Source organism: Trematomus bernacchii, unplaced genomic scaffold (genome assembly GCF_902827165.1).
Source record: "Trematomus bernacchii unplaced genomic scaffold, fTreBer1.1, whole genome shotgun sequence".
Classification (NCBI taxonomy): Eukaryota; Metazoa; Chordata; class Actinopteri; order Perciformes; family Nototheniidae; genus Trematomus; species Trematomus bernacchii.
Window position 1 is genome coordinate 6,702,572 of NW_022987821.1, and position 21,283 is coordinate 6,723,854.

The following is a 21,283-nucleotide window of genomic DNA, read 5'->3' on the forward strand; positions in this document are numbered from 1 at the left end:
TATAATTTAATATATTAGGTAAGATCTTTTATGGTTTATTCTCAAACTAATTAAGATAGTCTAAAAGAATACTTAAATAATCTTAGTAATGTTATCTAAAATAGTTAATCTTGTTTTATTATTTTATGTATTTATTAGCCTGCTTTTTAAGGAATGGCAGCTCTGGCCCTTTAAGAGATCTGTGGAGACATGAATGAACAGCAGCCATTCATAAAAATAAAAAAACAGGGACGGACGTCAGAGCAGCCTTGAAGATGATTGGCTCTCCCTTTGAGTGACGTGGTGTTCTAGCCAATGGGAGCGCAGCGCTGGGCTCGGGGTCTAGTTCCAGCGATCAGACCTCTTCATTGAGAAAAATCCACAGCCGAGTTTTTATTCGAAGAGCTTCAGGGGATGTAGGGAAGAGGAAATCTTGGTTTTTAAAACACTGACGACAAACTTCACATATCAAGTGAGTGCTGCGTTATTACTACTACATCACGTTGTACGAACTAGATGCTTGGAGTTGTTTTCGCGTTGTTTTCTCGCATCATTGCGGGCTGTGTGGAGCAGATACGGGCTAAGAGGCGAACGCCATTTTCTGGGAAAATCAAAGGCAACATTGCCTCCATTTTTCCCGCATCTGTCAGCACTGCAGGGCGGCATTTCCGTCTGCAGCAGCTGTCTTTATGGTCTGTTAGCATCGTGAATATTTCTCTGTGCTCTGTTGTACATTTTCTCAATGGTTAGCCCCCCCCTTCATCACCACCACCACCCCCCCCCCCCCCCCCCCCCCCTTCTTCTGCAAAGGCTCAAGTTTCACTTCATTGAGAAAAACAAGGTCTCACGATGCCTTGCGTCACTCCAAAAACTCCATTCACAAATCTTTACTTTTCGTTTTATTTAAAGTCAGGTTGAAAACACCACGAACCAAAGTCATGTTGTTTATATTGGTGTTGATATCATTAAAGCAAATGCAGTAAACTTCAAATTGAACTTTTGACTTGTTTCTAACGCCCTGTTATAAGAACAATAGCAGTTGTAGCGAGGTGTTGTTTACCTACGGAAGCCTTCTGCATTCATCAAAGGACGTGTGACTTCCGTATGAGGTAATCACCATTTAACAGTTAAAAGATAAGGGTTTGAGAACTTCTATCTCCTATTAACTTTAACTCGTATTTGGTTAGAGAAAGATTAGTAACTTCAATCCTTAGAGTATCCTGACCTTGTGAAATCAATCTCAACTCAAAGCTCTACTTTTTTTCAGCTTTAAACCAGATTTCACTGTCCTCATTATGTGTTGACACTTGAATCAGCTCCATTAACTTGTTAAAACTGTACAAATATGGTTAAAAGCTCAGAAAAAGATGGCAAGTGTCAGAGAATTATTCAATTTTTCATCACAAATGGTCATATTTATCATTTAAAGCCTGTATATAATCGAAAAATAAATCATGTGTCATGTAATCTTCAGGATATTTCCCCAAAATGTGGGACTATTCCTTAAAATATCTTCCTATAATTTGATCTGTTGCCTCCACCTAATCCCCTGTAGACTGGAAAGCTTCACCTGAGTATATTATGTCATTTTAACCACTAAAAAAAACCTATTTCTCATGCTTTTGTTGATGCTTGTATCATTCCTTTTTGTGACGTAAAGAAGGCATTTACTCAAACCACATATTCAGCGATACCACTTTGTAAAAACATGGTAAGGTCACTACAGTGCAGACAGACAGACAGAAGGAGAGTTCAAGGCGTCACATTTTTATTGCACCATACAGCTGCTTTCTGTTTATCCCCTTAAAACCAGCATCACTACTCAAACATGTTTGAAGTGTATTTCCTCCTGCGGCGCGTCTACATGATTTAACATACAGGACGTTGCATAACGCTGTGATGACGACAAGGCTTTTATAGCCACTGTAAATCCTGCTGCTGTGGGGCCAGGATGTAAAGAGGTGCATGGAGAGAAACATTGGTAGAACATTACATTACATTACATGTCACTTGTTAGACGCTTTTATCCAAAGTGACTTACATACTCAATACTGTGGACAGTCCCCACAGGAGCAATTTGGGGTGAAGTGTCTCAGGGACACAACGACATGCTGACTGCAGTGGGGTTTGAACCTGTGACCCCCTGATCCCAACACCAACCCACTGCGCCACACACCTCCCATGATCATGCTAATTATGCCTTAAAATGTCTCCTCCCATTCCCTTATTGTTCCAGGGTGAAGACTCCTGCAACATGGACGGCTTTTACGACCAGCAGGTCCCCTTTGTGGTCCCTGAGAGTGTGAGTTATCCTCCTCTGCTTCACTTTTCTGATGTTTAACTTTTTGATTTATGTTCACTAAACAGTTTTCCTTTTTTTCTTTTAATGTAGAAATGTCCCGTAGAAGGAGCAGAGAGATGTCTCAGTGACAGGAAGAGGAAGTTCATGGACACAGAGCTGGCTCAGGACACAGAAGGTGGGCTCATCATGTCCACATGTCAAAGTGTTTACTGCGTCAGTGGTTACACAACACAGTACGAGAGAGAGAGAGAGATTCGGAAACTTGTTGTCACTTTGGAAACGTCAATATTCATTTTGGCTTATAACTGACTTTCAGAGCTCTTTCAAGACCTGATCCAGCTCCAGGAAATATGGATCGCAGAAGGTGAGAGCTGCAAGAATCATGACACAAAACACACAACTTCTCCATCAAAAACTGTATGAACGTCTCTGATTAAAGCAGTGTTCAATAGGTATTTTAAAGGCAAGACACTACAGGCAGAGACGTTTATTTGACTAACTTTGTCTATTTACCTCTGCAGAATTCTCATGTATTCTCCAAAAGTTAGCATTAGATTAAGCCTCATGTGTGCATATTTATACATTACTTTTAAGAAGTTCAAAGTTAGTTGTATTTAGTTATGTCTTGCAAAGAATAGTTTGTCTCTTTTACTGGTTTCTCATATTCACCTGACGAGAAGAGTCCTTTAACACTCCCTCTCTTACAGCTCAGGTTCCCGATGACGAGCAGTTTGTCCCAGACTTCCAGTCCAATAAGTGTGAGTATCTCCTCCTCTCGTACAAAAATCGTGAAATGTATAGAAATCTTATCCAAAGAAAGTACTTAAATATGACTTTAAATAGCAGAATAACCATTATGCCATTCTGCTAAAAACATGTAAGGCGTATTTTTATGTTGGATTTATTGGTTGTGTCAGATCATACAATCAATCCTATTTTAAGCAGATCAGATGTTTTAGCACTTAATAGGAATCTGTAACTACAACGGTCAGATAAATATCCCCCTTATATCGTAGTACAAGTAAGTTGCATGGCATTTAAATACTGAATACAAATACCTCATTAGTGCACTGATTTGTCTGCAGCAGGAGTTAATTATTCCTACTATCAGTGTTCCCTGGCAGCTCAGTGTTTGACCCTCAGACAGAACATCAGTGGATCATGTGCCAGGTACATGATGGTGGTCACATGGTGCAGGAAATGGCTCCACTTGTACCTTTTTAAAAATAAAGATGTTACAGATAAGAGCTCAGTATGCGGGAATGAAACATTTAGTGCAGCTGCCAAACACGTAGCGCTGTATTTATTACTGCGACTCCCGGGCGGACAATAAATCTGACAGATTGATTATTCGTGGAAACATGGTGAAGAGTCCTGGAAAACTGAGATGGGGTGTACTGTGCGCATTATAAGCAACAATCTGGTATCATTATTAAATGTATTATATATTTTTATAACACATTTTTACTTTAACATTTGAGATTTATACATATTTTATACTACTGTATTCTAAAGTAAGTAGCTGTCATTAAACCCAATTTCTCCCAGGGCTGAATAAACAATTCTGATTCATATAGGAGGCTTTCTTTCCTCTGGTTTCACACTAACATTTGAGCCGCAGTGCTTGAAACCAAAGGGTCTCTGAACATTGATTTTAATTTTAAAACCATGTGTGTTTTCAGTGATGTTTCATGGACCTCCTCTGAGCAAGGTGAAGCGAGAGCACAGCCCGTCTCCCTGCAGAACGCCTCACGCTGACATGTGCCTTTACAGCTACAGGTACAACACCAATCCTCTCAAAGTCAAGTCAACTATATATGTATATGTATATATATATATATATATATATATATATATATATACACAATCAAAGACACATTCATACATATGCACACATTAAGACCTAAATAAAAGCACAACAATCAATATATACAAAATAACAGTCACTTCAATATCTTTGAGAATGTACATTAGTGCAAGACTGTCCATAGCAGCGTATCTGGTGCTGGATTTGTGTGTGTGTGTGTGTGTGTGGGTGGGGGGTGTTAAAGTCCAGTGGGGGCAGGGGGGAGATATCTCATGGCTGATATTATCAAAATGAAACGTGCCCTGTGTGCTTACAGCTACTTCCTGTTTCCTCAGTGCCTGTGACAATAAGCCAGCAGGGCTCAAATCCCTTCCTCCAGCCCCCTCTCATCCTTCAGGACCTCCACCTGTTCAGAGGCAGCTCCACCCTCCGGGCCCCCAGATCTCCAGCAGAGGCCCTCAGGCCAATCAGAGCCAGCAGTTTGCTCTGCCCCGCCCCCCCACCAGCTGCCCCCCTGCGTCTTTCAGCACAGAACAGAGGTGGGTTGGAAGTTCAACTTTGATATGATTTAAAATGTATTTATTTGGTACATTTGAAGCTTCTATTGAGGTCTGATGTAGTTTAAACAATGTGGTGAATTTTGTAAATGTTTACACGTATCTTTTTCCAGTACATTTGGACTTTTCAACGCTCTTGTTGGGAAAGTTGTGAGAAAATAGAGAACAATTTTGATGAAATAAGTAAATAGGGGCCACAATTAGCAAAAAAACATCTCTTTACAAACTCACACAACTAGCGTCATTCATTTCTTTACTCATATGCTCACATCTTTCTAAAATATGCACTGCAATATGCTAAAATCGTACTATTAATACCTTTGATTTGACACACTTTATTAGTATTTTGATATAGTTTTGCTATTGTTTAACAACAGATTTAAGGACTGCAGATGGAAATTAGCTATTAGCTAAAATCTGGCATAATTCATCTCTTCTCTTTTCTGAGATTAATGTATTTGTATGATTGGTCCTTGTTGAAATGCATACATAAACATTTAAAAAAAACACGCCCCTCCATTGACTTCTGAAACAAAGTGAGTTGAGACCCTCCTCTCCTCGTCCTCTCTGCAGGTTTCAGAGGCAGCTGTCGGAGCCCTGCTTGTCCTTCCTCCCTCCTGAGACTCCTCTGAACTCTCCGTACCAACCCTCGAGCCGTGATGGCCGCCCTCTGTACCAGCGCCACCTCTCAGAGCCTCTGGTCCCTCAGAGAGTGTTCAAACAGGAACTGCTGGACCCTCGGTACCCAGAGCCGGGACCCCAGAACTCTTTCAATCACGTGACCATCAAGCAGGAGCCGCGAGACTACGCCTTCGACTCAGGTGAGTTCCTCTGCTACGTGCACTGAAACAATGCTGCTTTTCTGAATCAAACCCTTTCTCAAACTCCCGATTTTATTATTGATTTAATTGTGTGATTCGTTGTGCATTTAAAATGGCATATTGTTTTAGAAGTGAGACCTAAAAGACTTCCAACTCCTGCTTTGTTTCTTCCAGAGGTTCAGCCCTGCCAGTCGTCGTTTGGGAAGTCTCCAGTCTTGTACCAGAATAACAATGTTGGTGAGTTGTGTGTTTGTTTGTTCTCACTTTTAAATCAGTTTTTTGTTGTTCTCCTTGGAATAAATGTAACCTTTCATAATGAAAATGTATGTTTCGCCCCACAGGGTTTGGTGCTGACAGAGAGCAACACCTGTACTATGACGACACCTGTGTGGTGCCGGACAGACTGGAAGGTAACACAGACTTAAAGAAGCATATTTCTAACTGCTGCTTCTGATAATCCACGAGGAATAGACCTTGTTGTTCCATACTAAGAATGGTGTCAGTTGTACTCATTGTGTGTCTTATGGCGCATTTCCACTACAGCACGGAGCCCGTTTTTGGTTGCGTTTCCACTAGGCGTAGTTCCAGCTAGCGGGTACTTTTTCTGGCTCTCCAAAATCGAGGTTCTTTCCGGGCCAACAACCGGGCTGAGTCTGCTAAACTAGTGAGAGAAAAGCTGGCAACTACAACAAGATGGACATATTTGACCGTGATTTAATTGTAATACACGTTTCAAAATGATGCCGAAGTAACAACATACTGATACCGGTTAGTAAGAACCATGAATTAATGCTTTGACAAGTTTGCAGACAGACGGCAGGCGAAAAACCTTTTAAAATGTGTGTTTTCTAAATGGAGATTGGCTAAGCTAACGCAGTATATGCTCCGACCGTCCACACTCACAACAACGGCCTACAGACATAAATAAACCAGCGACTGTATTCACCATGACACAGGCAGTCTGTGGTTTGTACTTGTTTAACTTTTGTCTAGTTTCTGAACAGATATGAGGAGCTGTGAGCTCTGAGTGCTAACAGCTAACGGCTGTGTTGGTTTTGTGTTTCGCATTGAAGATGACGTCACGGCTCCGCCTACACTGCGTTACTATAGTTACTGCCCCAGTTCCTAAACTGTAATGGAAACGCAGCATAAAGTGAGCCTGGCCTACCAAGGACTAACTATACCATACTAAGCCGTGCGAGGCCCTGCAGTGGAAATGCGCCATTAACGTCCCCTACGTATTGGGGTTAAAGTAGAAATACTGAAAGGACCTTAAGTGGTGACCTTTTGACTACAGATAGGGTCCAAAACTAGCAAGCCACATGGATGTCTGGGGGCAAATTCATTTGATATGCTACACAAATATGACCAGGATCCGTTGAATTTTCTGAATATTGGGTTGCAGATTGGAATTTTCCAAAGGGGGGTTCGTTTAGCATGAAACACTAAAAAAGAAAGTAGACATTTCAGATGTGTGTATCTCACACTGCACTGTCACTTTAATTCATGTACCTTTGTTATTCATGTTTTATTATCTTTGTGTTTTTAAATGCCATTTTATAATATGTTTGTTAATGTCTTTCATTTTTGTAAAGCACTTTGAATTGCCTTGTGTTGAAAGGTGCTTTTATAAATAAACGTACCTTACTTTTGTCTCAGTTAAAGTGAAGCAGGAGAGTTTGCCGTACCAGCGCCGCGGCTCTTTGCAGCTCTGGCAGTTTCTCTTGACTCTGCTCGACAACCCGGCCCACGCTCACCTGATCGTCTGGACGGGGAGAAACATGGAGTTCAAACTCATCGATCCTGAGGAGGTGAGACAGAAACACACACAGAGGTGGGAAGTAGTGGAGTACAAATACTTCGTTACTGTACTTAAGTACATTTTTCTGGTATCAGTACTTTACTCCACTACTTATTTTTCTGACGACTTTTTACTTTTACTTCTTACATTTTGAACACAAATACCTGAACTTTCTACTTCTTACACTTTGAACACAAATACCTGTACTTTCTACTTCTTACATGTTGAACACAAATACCTGTACTTTCTACTTCTTACATGTTGAACCCAAATACCTGTACTTTCTACTTCTTACACTTTGAACACAAATACCTGTACTTTCTACTTCTTACATGTTGAACACAAATACCTGTACTTTCTACTTCTTACATGTTGAACCCAAATACCTGTACTTTCTACTTCTTACACTTTGAACACAAATACCTGTACTTTCTACTTCTTACATGTTGAACCCAAATACCTGTACTTTCTACTTCTTACATGTTGAACCCAAATACCTGTACTTTCTACTTCTTACATTTTGAACACAAATACCTGTACTTTCTACTTCTTACACTTTGAACACAAATACCTGTACTTTCTACTTCTTACATGTTGAACCCAAATACCTGTACTTTCTACTTCTTACATGTTGAACCCAAATACCTGTACTTTCTACTTCTTACATTTTGAACACAAATACCTGTACTTTCTACTTCTTACACTTTGAACACAAATACCTGTACTTTCTACTTCTTACATGTTGAACCCAAATACCTGTACTTTCTACTTCTTACATGTTGAACCCAAATACCTGTACTTTCTACTTCTTACACTTTGAACACAAATACCTGTACTTTCTACTTCTTACATGTTGAACCCAAATACCTGTACTTTCTACTTCTTACATGTTGAACCCAAATACCTGTACTTTCTACTTCTCTCATTTTCCAAACAGGCTGGTTCCTTTAGTTTGAATGTGTGTTTGGTGGCGTGATCATTATTATTTAGAGTCATTGCGTGCCTATTGATTTGAACACGATCCGTGTATCCATCATTTCCTGGTCTTCTCTAAAGAAGAGGGACCAATGAAAACGTTGTCATGTTGCCGTTGTTCAGCATGGAAACATTCATTAGCTAACAATGACATTATTGTTCTATTCATATAAAGGGAGGTCAGGTACTCTTTAAAACAGCTGCTAGTTATGGGTACTTTTTACTGAAGTACATTTCAAAGCCCTCTTTACTTTTACTTGAGGAAAGAAGTTTAGTCAGTACTTCTACTTTTACAAGAGTATTTGTACTTCTACTTGAGTAAAGGATGTGTGTACTTTTGCCATCTCTGATCACACACATGGACTTTCTAAAAGGCGTGAATATTCCTTAACCCTTTGGAGGAATCTTCACTCGGTGGGACCAAAATAAATGGCCTATTGCTTATAAGAAACGAATAGTTGAATTCAATTGCTGAGAGATATAGGATTCATTCTGATTAGCTGCAAGCTTTACGGACAGTTCAGTATCAGAGGTGAAAGCTATTGTTTGGCTGATGTATAATATTTTAATTTTGTTTCTGTGTACAGGTGGCTCGGCTCTGGGGTCTGCAGAAGAATCGTCCGGCGATGAACTACGACAAGCTGAGTCGCTCGCTGAGGTACTACTACGAGAAGGGCATTATGCAGAAGGTAAAGGCAGGTTTCACTTCACTGTTATCACAAATTAGTGCCATTTTATCTCAACTTTAAAGGGTTTTCTTATGCACTCATCATGAAGATAGCCCATTAACCCTACAAAAAACAACTTAATTAAATCCACTTTATTCCAATTTCAGGTATTTTATTGGTCTTATTGATATGTCACATATGTCTTTGGCCATACACATCAGTATACAGTTTACACTTAACTCTGCTTACACAAAAACAAACATATTAATGACATTAAGGACATACTATTGTATTTATCTCCAGTCTACTGATACACTGACCCTTTCTGTGTGAAGTTTTCATTATTAGAACATTTGCATATTACTGCTAGGTAAAGTCTGAATACTGTAGTCCATAATAATAATAATAATAATAATAATAATAACTTAAATGTAAAACAAAATACACAGAATCACAAAATAATTATTCGGGCATTTTAGTGCATCATTAATTTCTCTCTCCTCTGATTGGCTCGTCCTAGGTTGCCGGGGAGAGGTACGTCTACAAGTTCGTATGCAACCCCGACGCGCTGTTCTCCATGGCGTTCCCAGACAACCAGAGGCCGAGTCTGAAGGCCGACCCGGACGCCATCTTGCCCCCCGGCGAGGAAGAAGGCCCCCCTCCGCCCAGCTATGAGGAGGAGGGTCCCTACCTGGCTGAGGGGGGGGCTTTCCCCGAAAACTACCCTTATTAAACTCCACAGGTTGGACGAAACATGAGATATTTGACAGGAGGAAGCTGAATTACTGAGCAGTGTTTTCAACATGTATACGTCCCAGGAAAGAGGAATTCATCAGAGATTTTGTATTTTTTTCAACTGTCTTTTAGCCAAAAGTACTGGTTGCAAAATTGGAGATGGTAAATGTTTTGCCCAATACAGTTTAATTCTGATTTAGGTCTTATTTGTTTTCTTTTAAAAAGCTTTAACATTTAGATTTAAAGTTATATTAAATGTCAAACTCTCTTTTAGCCAAAAATACTGGTTGCAAAATTGGAGATGGTTGATTTTAACTCCCTCAGCACACGTGCATATTTGGCCCAATACTGTTTAATTCTGATTTAGGTCTTATTTATTTTCTTTAACGAGCTTTAACATTTAGATTTAAAGTTATATTAAGAAAATAAGACGCTTTACTTCAAGATGTGGTTGTCATTTTGGGAGAAAGGTCTGTATGTCATGGGAAACGGCCCATATTTTGAGGAGAAAATATACAATTGGTCATAATATCATTTTGAGATAAGGTCGTAACTTAATTAGAAATTATACTAAAACTAAAAACAACAGTACTTTTTCCCACAAACATGCGACACAGAATATAACAGGTTTTTAATATTTTACTCTCATCAGAAGACAGTTTTTGTTCCTAATTTTGTGACTCACAGCTGTTCCCCTCAGCCTGCCTGGTTGTACTTTTTGTAGCATGGCCGTCGCCGTAGTCCTCGCGTACGTGAACTCTGGGATCTGTATTTCAACCAAAAAGTATCTCAAAACCATGAACACTCCTTTAACTAATTTACTTCTAATTGTTGTTTTTTTGGGTAAACCTTATACTGCTTGAAAGGGACACACTTGTATTTTCCAGATGTTATAGTCCTCCTATAAACATGTATATTGAGAAATGTCTTTTGTGTACTTTTTCTTGTTTTCAAAAGCTAATATTTTTGGCATTATATGAACTTTTTCCTAAACTGTTTTATGACAAAGGTACTGCTACTATTTTTCTGTAATACTGTCACTATGATGCTACTAATAAGCATAGACTTTCCTACAACCGGCTCATCTGTTATCGCACCAAGCTAGTTTTCTGCATTTTGTATAGTTCATTTGCTTCAATGTGTAGAAAAGGTGTATAATTATATATGAATATATTTTTGCAAAAGGCTGCATTTGCTTGACGTTGTACTATGAGCTGAAAAGTGAAGCCTGCTAATGTATTGTATTAATTCCAGCCTCTGAGAGATAAATGACTTCCTCCCTGCAGATAATGTAATGGTATATTTTACTATATGATCACAAAGTGGAGGAGAAGCTGGAGAACGATACTGACACCGGTGTAACGTCTACGCTCAGATACTGTACGTGTGCCTTCTGTTGATCTAACTGATACAATAAAGTATTTTACTCTTTTCTTTCGCCTCAAATCTCTGTCTCCAGTGTCAAAGAATCAGGACTTTACCTTAAAACTACTTTATAAAGTATATTTATTTAAACATAAACAGAATACAACATGTGCACATATTAACAGTGAAAGAGGTATACCTAGAGTATCTCTATTAAATATACAATTGAAGTCAGTGTACTTTGATAGGCCAGCCTACAATCAGTGGCGTAACAAGGTTGTGATTGGCCCCGGTGCAAATATTGTTTTGGTACATTCTCTTTCCAGGTGTCCGTCTTCCTGCACTTCCTGTGGGGGGGGCTGCTGTGGGCGGAGATCGGTCCGTCATGCTTGGCAGGCATTGTGGTGCTCATGATCAAGTGATGATGATGTTTGGAAGACTCTTTTCTAAGTTCAGTGCTCCAGTGAGGGCAGTCCAAACTGATAAACTGGGTCAAAGTTATGGGCCTAGGAAAATATTTCCTCAACAATACATATGGTCAAGTAATAAATAATATAAAATAACCTGGTTTCTCACTGCACTGAAGTCCCAATCATCAGACGTGACATAACTTTACTTTAAGTAGCTGTAAGTGGAAGAACCTTGTAACCTTGTAACCAGTAATGTTCAAAATAGGATCCAATGTAGCTTTCACATAGAAGTTGTCCCCATTGTTTTTTAATAAACAATTTCTGCAGTGTTCATTAAACTTACATTTCCTTTTTCTTCTGTTCTCACTGACGACAGGATCCGCGGTGGGGTCTGGGATCAGGATCATCGAGGTGTACGTCTGGGAGAAATCCTTTGCTGGTAAAAACATGAAAGGCATTCTTGTTGAATTGAAGAGATTTGAGACGTGAGCCAAGGACTACAAACCAAAACCTACAGCCTAAAAAAGGACAGCTTCTAGGGCCCGCTACATACCTGCATAACCATGATTTTAGTTTGGATTCACACTTAATGTTACAGTTGGTATATTAACTTTAACAAATGTGGTCCAGATGTGCTTTTATTGTGAAGGGTCTACTGATGTTGGCTCTGCTTTTTGTCTATATGCAAGCTTCGCTGTCTGCATTGAGTCTCTGCTCTTTAAATATTTGGTTATTAGTTGCATAAACTATTTTTTAACCACACCTCAAATGCTCCTTGCATTTAGATGGCATGTGTTCCTGCAAATATATGCAGCAGCACACTTCTTAAGTGTGACCGTTGTTTCACTTTGTTGCCTGCTATGCATTTTTTCACGCACGCCTGTATTGATTTGCATTGATCACATGAAACTTTGCCATTATTATTGTAATTAATATTATTATGTTAATATGATCCCTCAAGGATGTTTTACAAGCTTTGTATTTTATGCTGCTCAAAAACTGTGTTAAAATAGGCCACAAGACTGCTGCTTTCTTTTATTCTCTATGCCTCATTTCTATATTCATACGCTGTGTCAACAAGCCCTAAAAACCTGCATTTGGAAATAAAATGACCGTACAATAAAGTTTAAGAGGTGATTGTTTGTATTACATTATTTGTCACTCTTCAGCGTACTAAGATAAGCCTACTAAGAACATTGTAATGCATACTTGCTCGTTGTAAGCTTTAGGGTTATGAGTTCAATTCTTATTAAGGTAATGTGACTTTTTTGGCTCAGCTCCTAAATGAATGACTTATTTCACGAGTCGCTCTTATTGAATACTGTATTTTTATGTAACACTGCCTGTCAGATGGATTAGCTCAGTGTGATAAAGAAGCTCTCAGAAAGCATGAGGTTGTGAGTGCAACTCCAACAGTGTGCAATATGTTCATCAATTTAGCGTTAGATCCAACACCAAGAGAGAAGAAATCAAAAGCTCTAACACAAATATAGAAAGCACATCTGATCATACAGCTCAGAGTGATAGATGTTAGGTTGGAAGATCTGAGGTTGTGTGTTTGATTCTTATTAGGTGCAGTAACTTTATAAGTCCAATTTCCCACAGAAGAAGTACAAATGTGTCCCTAACAACTGTGAAGTGTGTTCAGTCAGATAGCTCAGAGTGGAAGATGTGTGGTCTGTAGAGCTGAGGTTATGTGTTTGGTTCCTACTTGGGTCGACCACAAAGAAAATTACTTTGAAAGGTTATTATATTGTTTCTATGAGATTTCATAGCTCATGGACTTATGAGGAAGCTCAGTAGAGCTGATGTTGTGTGTTCGATACTTAGGTTTTGAAAGTCCAACACCCATAATAAATTAGTCAAACATGCAGAGGTTGTGACACAAACTCTACCAGAGAGCTATCTCAGATCTCATAGCATAGAGTGATGTTCTGAAGAACTGTAGTCTTCGGTTCGATCCTCATGAAGTGCAGTGATTTTTACAAATACAACACCCACCCAGTACAAATGTTTTTTGAAGTCCAAGACCCAAAGTGTAGAATTAGATTACCAAGCGACACAGAGTCAACCCAGGTCAGATGGCTCACAGAGATAAAACACTGCCTTGAAGACAGGACGTTGAGGGTTCAATGCTTATCATTTGCAGGGACTTTTAAGGTCAAGCACCCAAGATAATGAATTCATATAAGCAAAGAGAACAGTTTTACATTAACATCTGGTGGTGGTGCAATTCTGTTACATACTATACTATGACTTTCTTCACATTGACTTTGTTTCACAACTCCTACCAAGAGAAACTCTCTACCAGACAACTGACAGAGTGCTCAGGTCGTTTAGCTCAGAGTGATATGAGAAGGATCAGGAGACCAGAGGTTGTGAGTTTGATTCTTAGAGGGAGCAGTGATATTAAACATCCAGATGAAAGAAGAGCAGAGTTTTACATTTACTTGTGTCCATGGTAACTGTTCTAGGCACAGCTTTATGACAAACTATGCAATTGCTTTTTTACATTTCCTTTTTGAAACAAAGTCTTGGACAGTTGGACAATGACCATTGACTGTCTCAGATCTGATAGCTCAGAGTGATACTACGCTGCTCAGGTAAACTGAGGTTTAAGGTTCGATCCCCATGAGGTGCAGGGATTTTCTGGAGTCCAAGACCCAAAGTGTGGAATTATATTACCGAACGCAACACATATGGGCTAGGTCAAATGGCTGACTGGGATAAAACACTGCCTTGAAGACTGGAGGTTCTTGATTCAACCCTCTTTATTTGCACCTGGTTTTCAGGTAAAACATCCAAAATGGTGTGAAAAAAGCCTGGAGAAGAGTTTTTCATTTTAAAATGTTGGTGGCACAATTGTGTGACATACAAGGACAGTTTTTTTCAGATGGACTGCACTATGATTTATTTTATTTCCTTTTTTACATTTTTATTTGTCACATAATCTACCAAACAACAGGTCACTGTCTCAATCTAATAGCTCAGGGTGATACAACGCTGCTCAGGTGAGCTGAAGTTTTCGGTTCGATCCCCATGAGGTGCATAGATTTTTGGAAGTTTAACACCCAAAGTACAGAATTACATTGCCAAACAAAAGTTTATTGGCCCAGGTCAAATGGCTCACTGGGAAGAAACACTGACTTGAAGACTGGAGGTTGTGGGTTCAATCCTCTTTATTTGCACTGGTTTTCAGGTAAAACATCCAAAATGGTGGGAAAAAAGCCTAGAGAAGAGTTTTTCATTTTAAAATGTTGGTGGCACAATTGTATGACATACTTACAAGGATAGTTTTATTGGATGCACTGCACAATAGCTTGTTCTATTTCCTTTTTTACATTGTCATTGTGACATAATCTACCAAACAACCCAAGACTTTCACAAATGAAATAGCTCAGTGGGGTACAACGCTGCTCAGGTGAGAAGGAGTCTTGGGTTTGATCCTCATGAGATCCATGCATTTTCTAAGTCTAACCATCCAAAGTAGAGAATTAAGTTACCAAATGAAATGTAGCAGTCACTGGTCAAGTGGCTCAGAGGGATAGAACACAGACTGTGAGACTGAAGGTTGTGGGTTCAAGGCTTTTCAGGTGCAGTAATCTTTAAGGTTCAAAAACCCAAATGAACCGGTCATAAGCTCTTCGAAACGTAATCATCTCAGGACAGATAGCTCAGAGGGATAAGTGTCAGGTCAGAAGACCTGAGGTTGTGTGTTCGAGTCCTCGTGAGCTTTAGTGATTTTTAAAGTGCTTTACTCAAAATGAAGAAGATAAATGCGCCCGGAGCACAGGTCTTCATGTACATGTGATGGTGGCCGGATTGGGTCTGTTCTCGGCATTAAGGCGCTGGTGTCGAGTTCGGGTCTGTCGCTTAGCATGTACGGGGTTCGATACTCGGAGTAGCTGAGTTAGGCAGAGTAGCTGCAGCAGGTAGTGCACAGTAGATGAGGCAGGTAGTTCAGAGTAAGTGAGGCAGGAAGTGTAGGGTCGCGTAACGTAGGAGAGGCAGGTAGCATAGGATGAGAGGGAGGTAGTGTAGGAGAGCAGAACGAGCAGAACGAGCAGAACGAGCAGAACGAGCAGAACGAGCAGAACGAGCAGAACGAGCAGAACGAGCAGAACGAGCAGAACGAGCAGAACGAGCAGAACGAGCAGAACGAGCAGAACGAGCAGAACGAGCAGAACGAGCAGAACGAGCAGAACGAGCAGAACGAGATTACAAAATTGAAGAAAATCTTTTTTTTCCAAATTTTAGCTTTTTTTGGTCCTGAAAAGCAGCACTGCAGCCGCAGGGGGGATACGAACCCTGGCATCTAGGATTCTTCCCGGCTCACTGTGCACCTGCCCTACCAGGTGAGCCACTGGGTCATACAATGAGGAATGGTTTAAGTTATATTTATCATGACGAGTAATAATCACCTTTTTAAAAAAAAAAAAATGAAATTTATTTTATACGTCATTATTAATGACTTTTAGAAACTATTTATGATTTTCTAAAGGCATTTCACATTTTAAGGACATTATTTGCTAATTATTGTGAATTTAATTAACTTTTCTATGACTTTTTGCAGTTTAATGATTTTCTGCTCTGACTTTTTAAACGACTTTTTATGAAAAATGTCATTGTTTTTGTAACTTCTCTTTGGCAAACATTGTAATGAAATGCTTGTGACTTTTAATCACTCTTATGAATTTTTTGCTATACTATATACTATGACTTTCCTATGACTTTTATTATGACACACTATACTATGACTTTTTCTGACACTAATAAATGAAGTTTTTACTTTCCTAAGACGTTCTGAAGACATTTAAAGGTTTGCGCTTACTAAGACTTTTAAATGCCATACTTTACCACGAGTGGAGGAAGAAGAGAAGAAGTGAAGAAACCCGGCCGTCCTCAGATGTGTTCCAGAAACTCTGCACTCATCTTGGGGAGAAATTAAGAGAGGGAACGCGTTAGGATTATTCTGGTTTAAGACATTTAAAAAACTAGTTTTTCTCTTGACTTTTTCAGGTATTTATTGTGTATTTTTAAAATATTCTTCACCTCGGGAAACAAATATTTCGTCAAAAAAGTAAGGCGTACAGAAGGGTTGATGTTATCTCAGGGACTGATGGCTGCTGTATTTCTCTACGTGGTAATTGTTTCCCTTTTAATTATTTATAGAATATTTAGAGTGGTTAAATGTATTCTTTCTGCATTAAGTACTTAAGTACATTTGACTGATTAAACATGTATTTTCTCAAGAAACATCAACGTGATTTTTTATGACAAATACAATAATACATTTGTCACGGTTTCCTAAACTATGAAATTAAATCAAGCCATTCTACATCAGCTCACCTTCTACTCATACTTCAATTAAAGGGTCCAAAATAACCTCCTCCTCCACTGGTTTCAGTGATTTGAAGATGATAAAACAGCTTTACATTTGTCAAAATACCTGTCAGAAAATAGTAGATAATGAATCTCGTGTATTTCAACAAGCTTCATAGATGTCAAAGTGTTCAAAGTAAATCCGTTTCTGAACACATTCAGGAGACTGATGCACCACAGGAGATTTAAATGATCTTAGTATTCAGGACAACAAACCTGTTGGCACAGAAAGCTTTTTAAATGAAAAACATAAAAAGGTCAACATTAAACTATATAAATACAATATACATGAAGTGTCTCACATACAACAGTACTGTTTACGCTACGCCATTGTGAGGTTGTAAACACGGAAGTGGAACGTGACACATTCAGACCTTTCTGATAAATGTTAGCGTTACTGTGAGTAAACCTGACCCACGCGTAAAACAACAACACTGTCTACTAACAGTATTTACTTACCAATGTTGACGGGATAGCAGAATGCGCAGGTTGTTTGTAGAGAAGGGAACACGTCAACAAGTTATTCCACACCGGTGCCATGCTGCTTCTCTGCACGATGAGACTTCCGGGGTGTTTCCTGCAGAGTGACTCTTTCCCTGCAGAGAGGCTCAGCTGCTGAACGCATCACATGTAAACAACGTAGTAAACTATCATCTAGTAGTTCTGCAGCAAAACTGTGCATTAAAAAGGGATAAAAGTCAATGTATGGAAGATTCATGCAACGCTGACGCATGCGTAAAGTGGATAGATCGACAAATTACGCGCACCTTTACCTCGATTAAAAAACAGATAGGCAGTGAAAAGTAAGTACATTTACTCAAGTATTGTACTTAAGTACTTAGGTAAAAAAGTAGTTCCATTTAATGTTACTTTATACTTCTACTCCACTGCAGTTAAGAGGCAAATATTGTATATTTTTACTCGTTTATTTTAACACTCATAGTTACTTTAAACAATGTTAACTATTTACATTATAAGTTAGCAAGTGAATTACAATTTGGAATAGCCTAGATTTAAATGCACAAGGTACAGTTTCGAAAAAAGACATACTGATAAGTGAATTAGGGTTATTAAAAAAAGTAGCAACTAAAATAATAATAAAAGAAACTCGAAGAAACTCATCCTGTGATTCCCATTTCGCTAGGACGCACGCGACTTCGCTCGGGTCGGCGAACTGTCGCGAGGAGGGAGGCGGCGGCGAACAAACAGCTCGAGCGGATACCTCGCACAGACGCCGGTTATGAATCTCCATAATGACGCATGGAGGACGACAAGATGAAACATGAGAGAGATGGTGAAAACGACAGAAAGAAGTGAACTTTCCTGTGAGTTATGAGGTCAGTTAAAGCCTCAACAAACACACAAACAAACAAACAAACAAACAAACAAACAAACACGAGTCTCTGCATTTGTTGCTAACTCGTGCTTTCTGTACAGTTGCTAATTTCTTTGAGGCGAAATAAAAAAACGTTTAAAGCTGTCTAATAAACCTAAATAATGCAGGGGTGAAAAGTAGTGATTATGTAAGGAGGAATTGTGTTTTTATATCGAGTTTTTAAGATTTTTCCCTCTGTTATTGTCTGAGATAATCAACTCCACCAGTTGACAGCGTAACACACACACAACCAAGCTACCTGCAGTTAAATGTCCTTTAAGTACTTTAAAGACTTCATAAGTTATACTGTGGTGGATATCATATATGGTTTGTTAAGCTTATTGCATTATTTTGTGTAACATATTCAGCAGCAGTTGTACCTTTAATTTACAGCACATGTTGCCTATTTTCTGTCATTACCATCTGTGAAACTGTGTCTGACTTCTCTATGATTCAGCAACGACTCAGTAGTCATATCTGTTACCAAACAAGTGTTTTAATGTGATACAACTTGCCACAGATCCCAAAACTAGGTAATTTAGTGTTTCCTTAAAACACACTTTCATATAAGCTTAAATGTTTTAAATAGATATGAATGAAAAGTGAATTATTCAGTGTGAATATCCTATTGTTCCACGTCATACACACTACACTTAGCTTGAATGTTTGCAACATGGTTTAATTTGCAACTAATCTAAATAAATTCAACTTAAAATGTTAATGATATTATTTATTTTGTGTTTCAGTGAATGGACGTCTGCCACACTGTGGGAACGATGGAAGATTCTTCACGGTTTGTTTTTGTATTCATTAACATTACGCACCTTTCCTCTTTCCAATGTTGATTAAAGTGCAGTTGTGTTGGATGTTAAGACAGATGCTTTTGTTTGTCACACACTTGTAGACATGCAGCTTCAATGGAGGACATCTGGGGGAAGAATCCAGAGCAGCTGAAGGATCATCTTCTCTCTTCTGAAACTCTGAGGTAGGACATTTGTAATATATTTACCAGCTGCTGTGTTTGGTGTTGAAAGCATACAACATGTTTGAGCTTCTTTACCCTTGGACACTCATTCAGTCTGATTTACACTTCCTGAGAAGATCATTACTCCTATTGTGGTGTGCAACAGAAATACCCTTTTATAGAATATGTAGTCCAGCTGTTTGTTTGTGTTGACATTTAGCCTCTGACTAACTCACAGGAAACTCCAGATGTTTCCGTGGTTTTCCTCCAGTCTTCCTCCTTAGTTGTTCTCTTCCTCCATACATATTTATGGAGCAGCTTCATTACAATTTGCCCTCTTTTCGGGTCTTTTCGCTGAACATAAGCTCTGATTATAGAGTACTTTTATTTCTTGAAGACAAATGAACAAATACAGCGTTATTTTAGCTGAAAAAGAAGGATGTTTTGTGTGGATGATGACCCATGCATGCCCTAAAAGCGTCATCAATTAAATAAAACAATGACGTTTATAGCATCCCAGACTTTTTTTGATGTTTCGAGGTGCTTTCCCATGACCCAAATATAGTAGTGTTGCTAGTAAACTACTACAGTAGAAGCTGACAACAAGTATTTGCCTCCATCTGGTGGACCTAATGAATACAACTAGCAGTGATAGTAAACCCAGTGCAGTGCTTGCTACTGGTAACATTGTTTATTTGATAATATCTTATCTATTTAACTTTCTCTTGAATGTGATGTACCTGGTTGGATTGTTTGATTATTGATCTGGTTATTGAAGGACAGGGGTGATAATACACCATAAGCTTGATGACATGCCTTAACAAAACTCAGGGTTTAAGTGCAAAAAAAAGACAATTAAACATAACATTTTAACCGGCAGGCATTTGAACTTTATTGGCATTTTTGCAAGAAATCATTGGTCATTAAATTCCAGTTACAATAAATGCATAACACCTGTTTCAGACGACGTTACAAGGATTACCTCGGACAAAAAATAGTTTGGCTGCCGTGTGATTTTTTCTTTCTTTATTTACAAACAAAGAAATGTAGTTAAGATTCATTCTAATATTAACCCTTACTCGTTCTCTGGATAAATCATGCAGCAGAGCTTTGAGTCCTTGACATCGCTGAAAGAGGCTTTAGAGTTCGAAAGAGAGGAAAGAAAAGCATTTTAAAAGTTGGCCAATACTTAAGCTGTCACAGTTTAGGCTAGAGTAGACGCAACGAGACACACAATAACAATATTATCATTTTTGAAAAACAAAAAGTGCAAAAGGCAAATTATCCATTTGGGATGATTAAGAATTCCAGTTGTTAAACTTGGATGGCTACTAGTTTTTCTCTCTATCCACCACATCAAGTTAAGCAGATCCACACATCATACTGTACAGAAAGTTATTCAAAGTGCAAATATTATGAATTGGCATAAGCTGGTATATACATTTCATTTTTCTGGATGACAAAAATAATCACAAAAAAAGCCTGTTTTTATTCGTCCAGTCAGGATCCATTTCCACGGCTTCATCGCTGTATCACTCACTGATAATGTTCTCAGTTTACCAAATGATTTACCCTATAAGCAACATGCTAACAGGAAACATCAAAACGCTTCTCGCTCTATGAAAATATCTTTTTTTTTCCTGATCATAAAAGCTAATGTCCGAGGGCGTGATCCAAGTGTTTCTCTGCATGAACAACCAGTCATATTTTAATAGTTTTTATTACAATTATTAGTAATCAAAATATTTTGTTGGCAAGTGTGCTCCTATTCCACGATCACAGGACTATTGTAGGTCTTTACAAATCACTAAATTGCATACAGCTCTTTTATTCCTAAGAGTTTTATTCTAACCTGGCACGCAACCATATTTAAAATGTTAATTATTAATATTATGAAGCTGCTTTTCGGCTACTTTCCTCCGATCTGGAAACACTGATTCATCCAAAGAGCCTCCTCTGATCTCCTCAGTTACTGTTTCGCCAGATGTGTTTCTGAACAAAGATTTGGTTTTGATAGTTAGGCAGATGCTTTTCCATTTGTCTTTGATTCAAGTGTAGCCCTGCTCCTCTAAGTATGTCATGATGAACATCTTCACTGCATAGGTCGGATCAGGAAGTCTTATAAAAGGCAAAGAAAGCCGA

General features: G+C 38.8%; 1 protein-coding gene and 2 long non-coding RNA genes across 3 annotated transcripts; 1 reads left to right on the forward strand and 2 right to left on the reverse strand.

Annotated features, from left to right (window-relative positions):
• The first annotated feature begins 345 nt into the window (after positions 1-345).
• Positions 346-11,078, forward strand: LOC117499069 (ETS translocation variant 5-like). Its single transcript, XM_034151348.1, has 13 exons — positions 346-451; positions 2,216-2,281; positions 2,372-2,456; positions 2,598-2,645; positions 2,989-3,039; positions 3,964-4,060; positions 4,424-4,627; positions 5,219-5,466; positions 5,641-5,703; positions 5,808-5,876; positions 7,126-7,277; positions 8,830-8,931; positions 9,431-11,078. The coding sequence occupies exons 2-13, from the start codon at positions 2,234-2,236 to the stop codon at positions 9,641-9,643; spliced, it is 1,380 nt and encodes a 459-aa protein (XP_034007239.1). The 5' UTR covers positions 346-451; positions 2,216-2,233; the 3' UTR covers positions 9,644-11,078.
• LOC117499070 lies at positions 2,466-3,666 on the reverse strand. Its single transcript, XR_004557654.1, has 3 exons — positions 3,340-3,666; positions 2,951-3,053; positions 2,466-2,652 (listed from the first exon to the last, which is right to left on the reverse strand). It is a non-coding gene; the product is annotated as an uncharacterized LOC117499070 (long non-coding RNA).
• A 105-nt stretch (positions 11,079-11,183) lies between the features above and the next one.
• On the reverse strand, positions 11,184-17,527 carry LOC117499071. The gene is made up of 3 exons (XR_004557655.1): positions 17,262-17,527; positions 16,278-16,352; positions 11,184-11,856 (listed from the first exon to the last, which is right to left on the reverse strand). It is a non-coding gene; the product is annotated as an uncharacterized LOC117499071 (long non-coding RNA).
• Between the last annotated feature and the right edge of the window lie 3,756 nt (positions 17,528-21,283).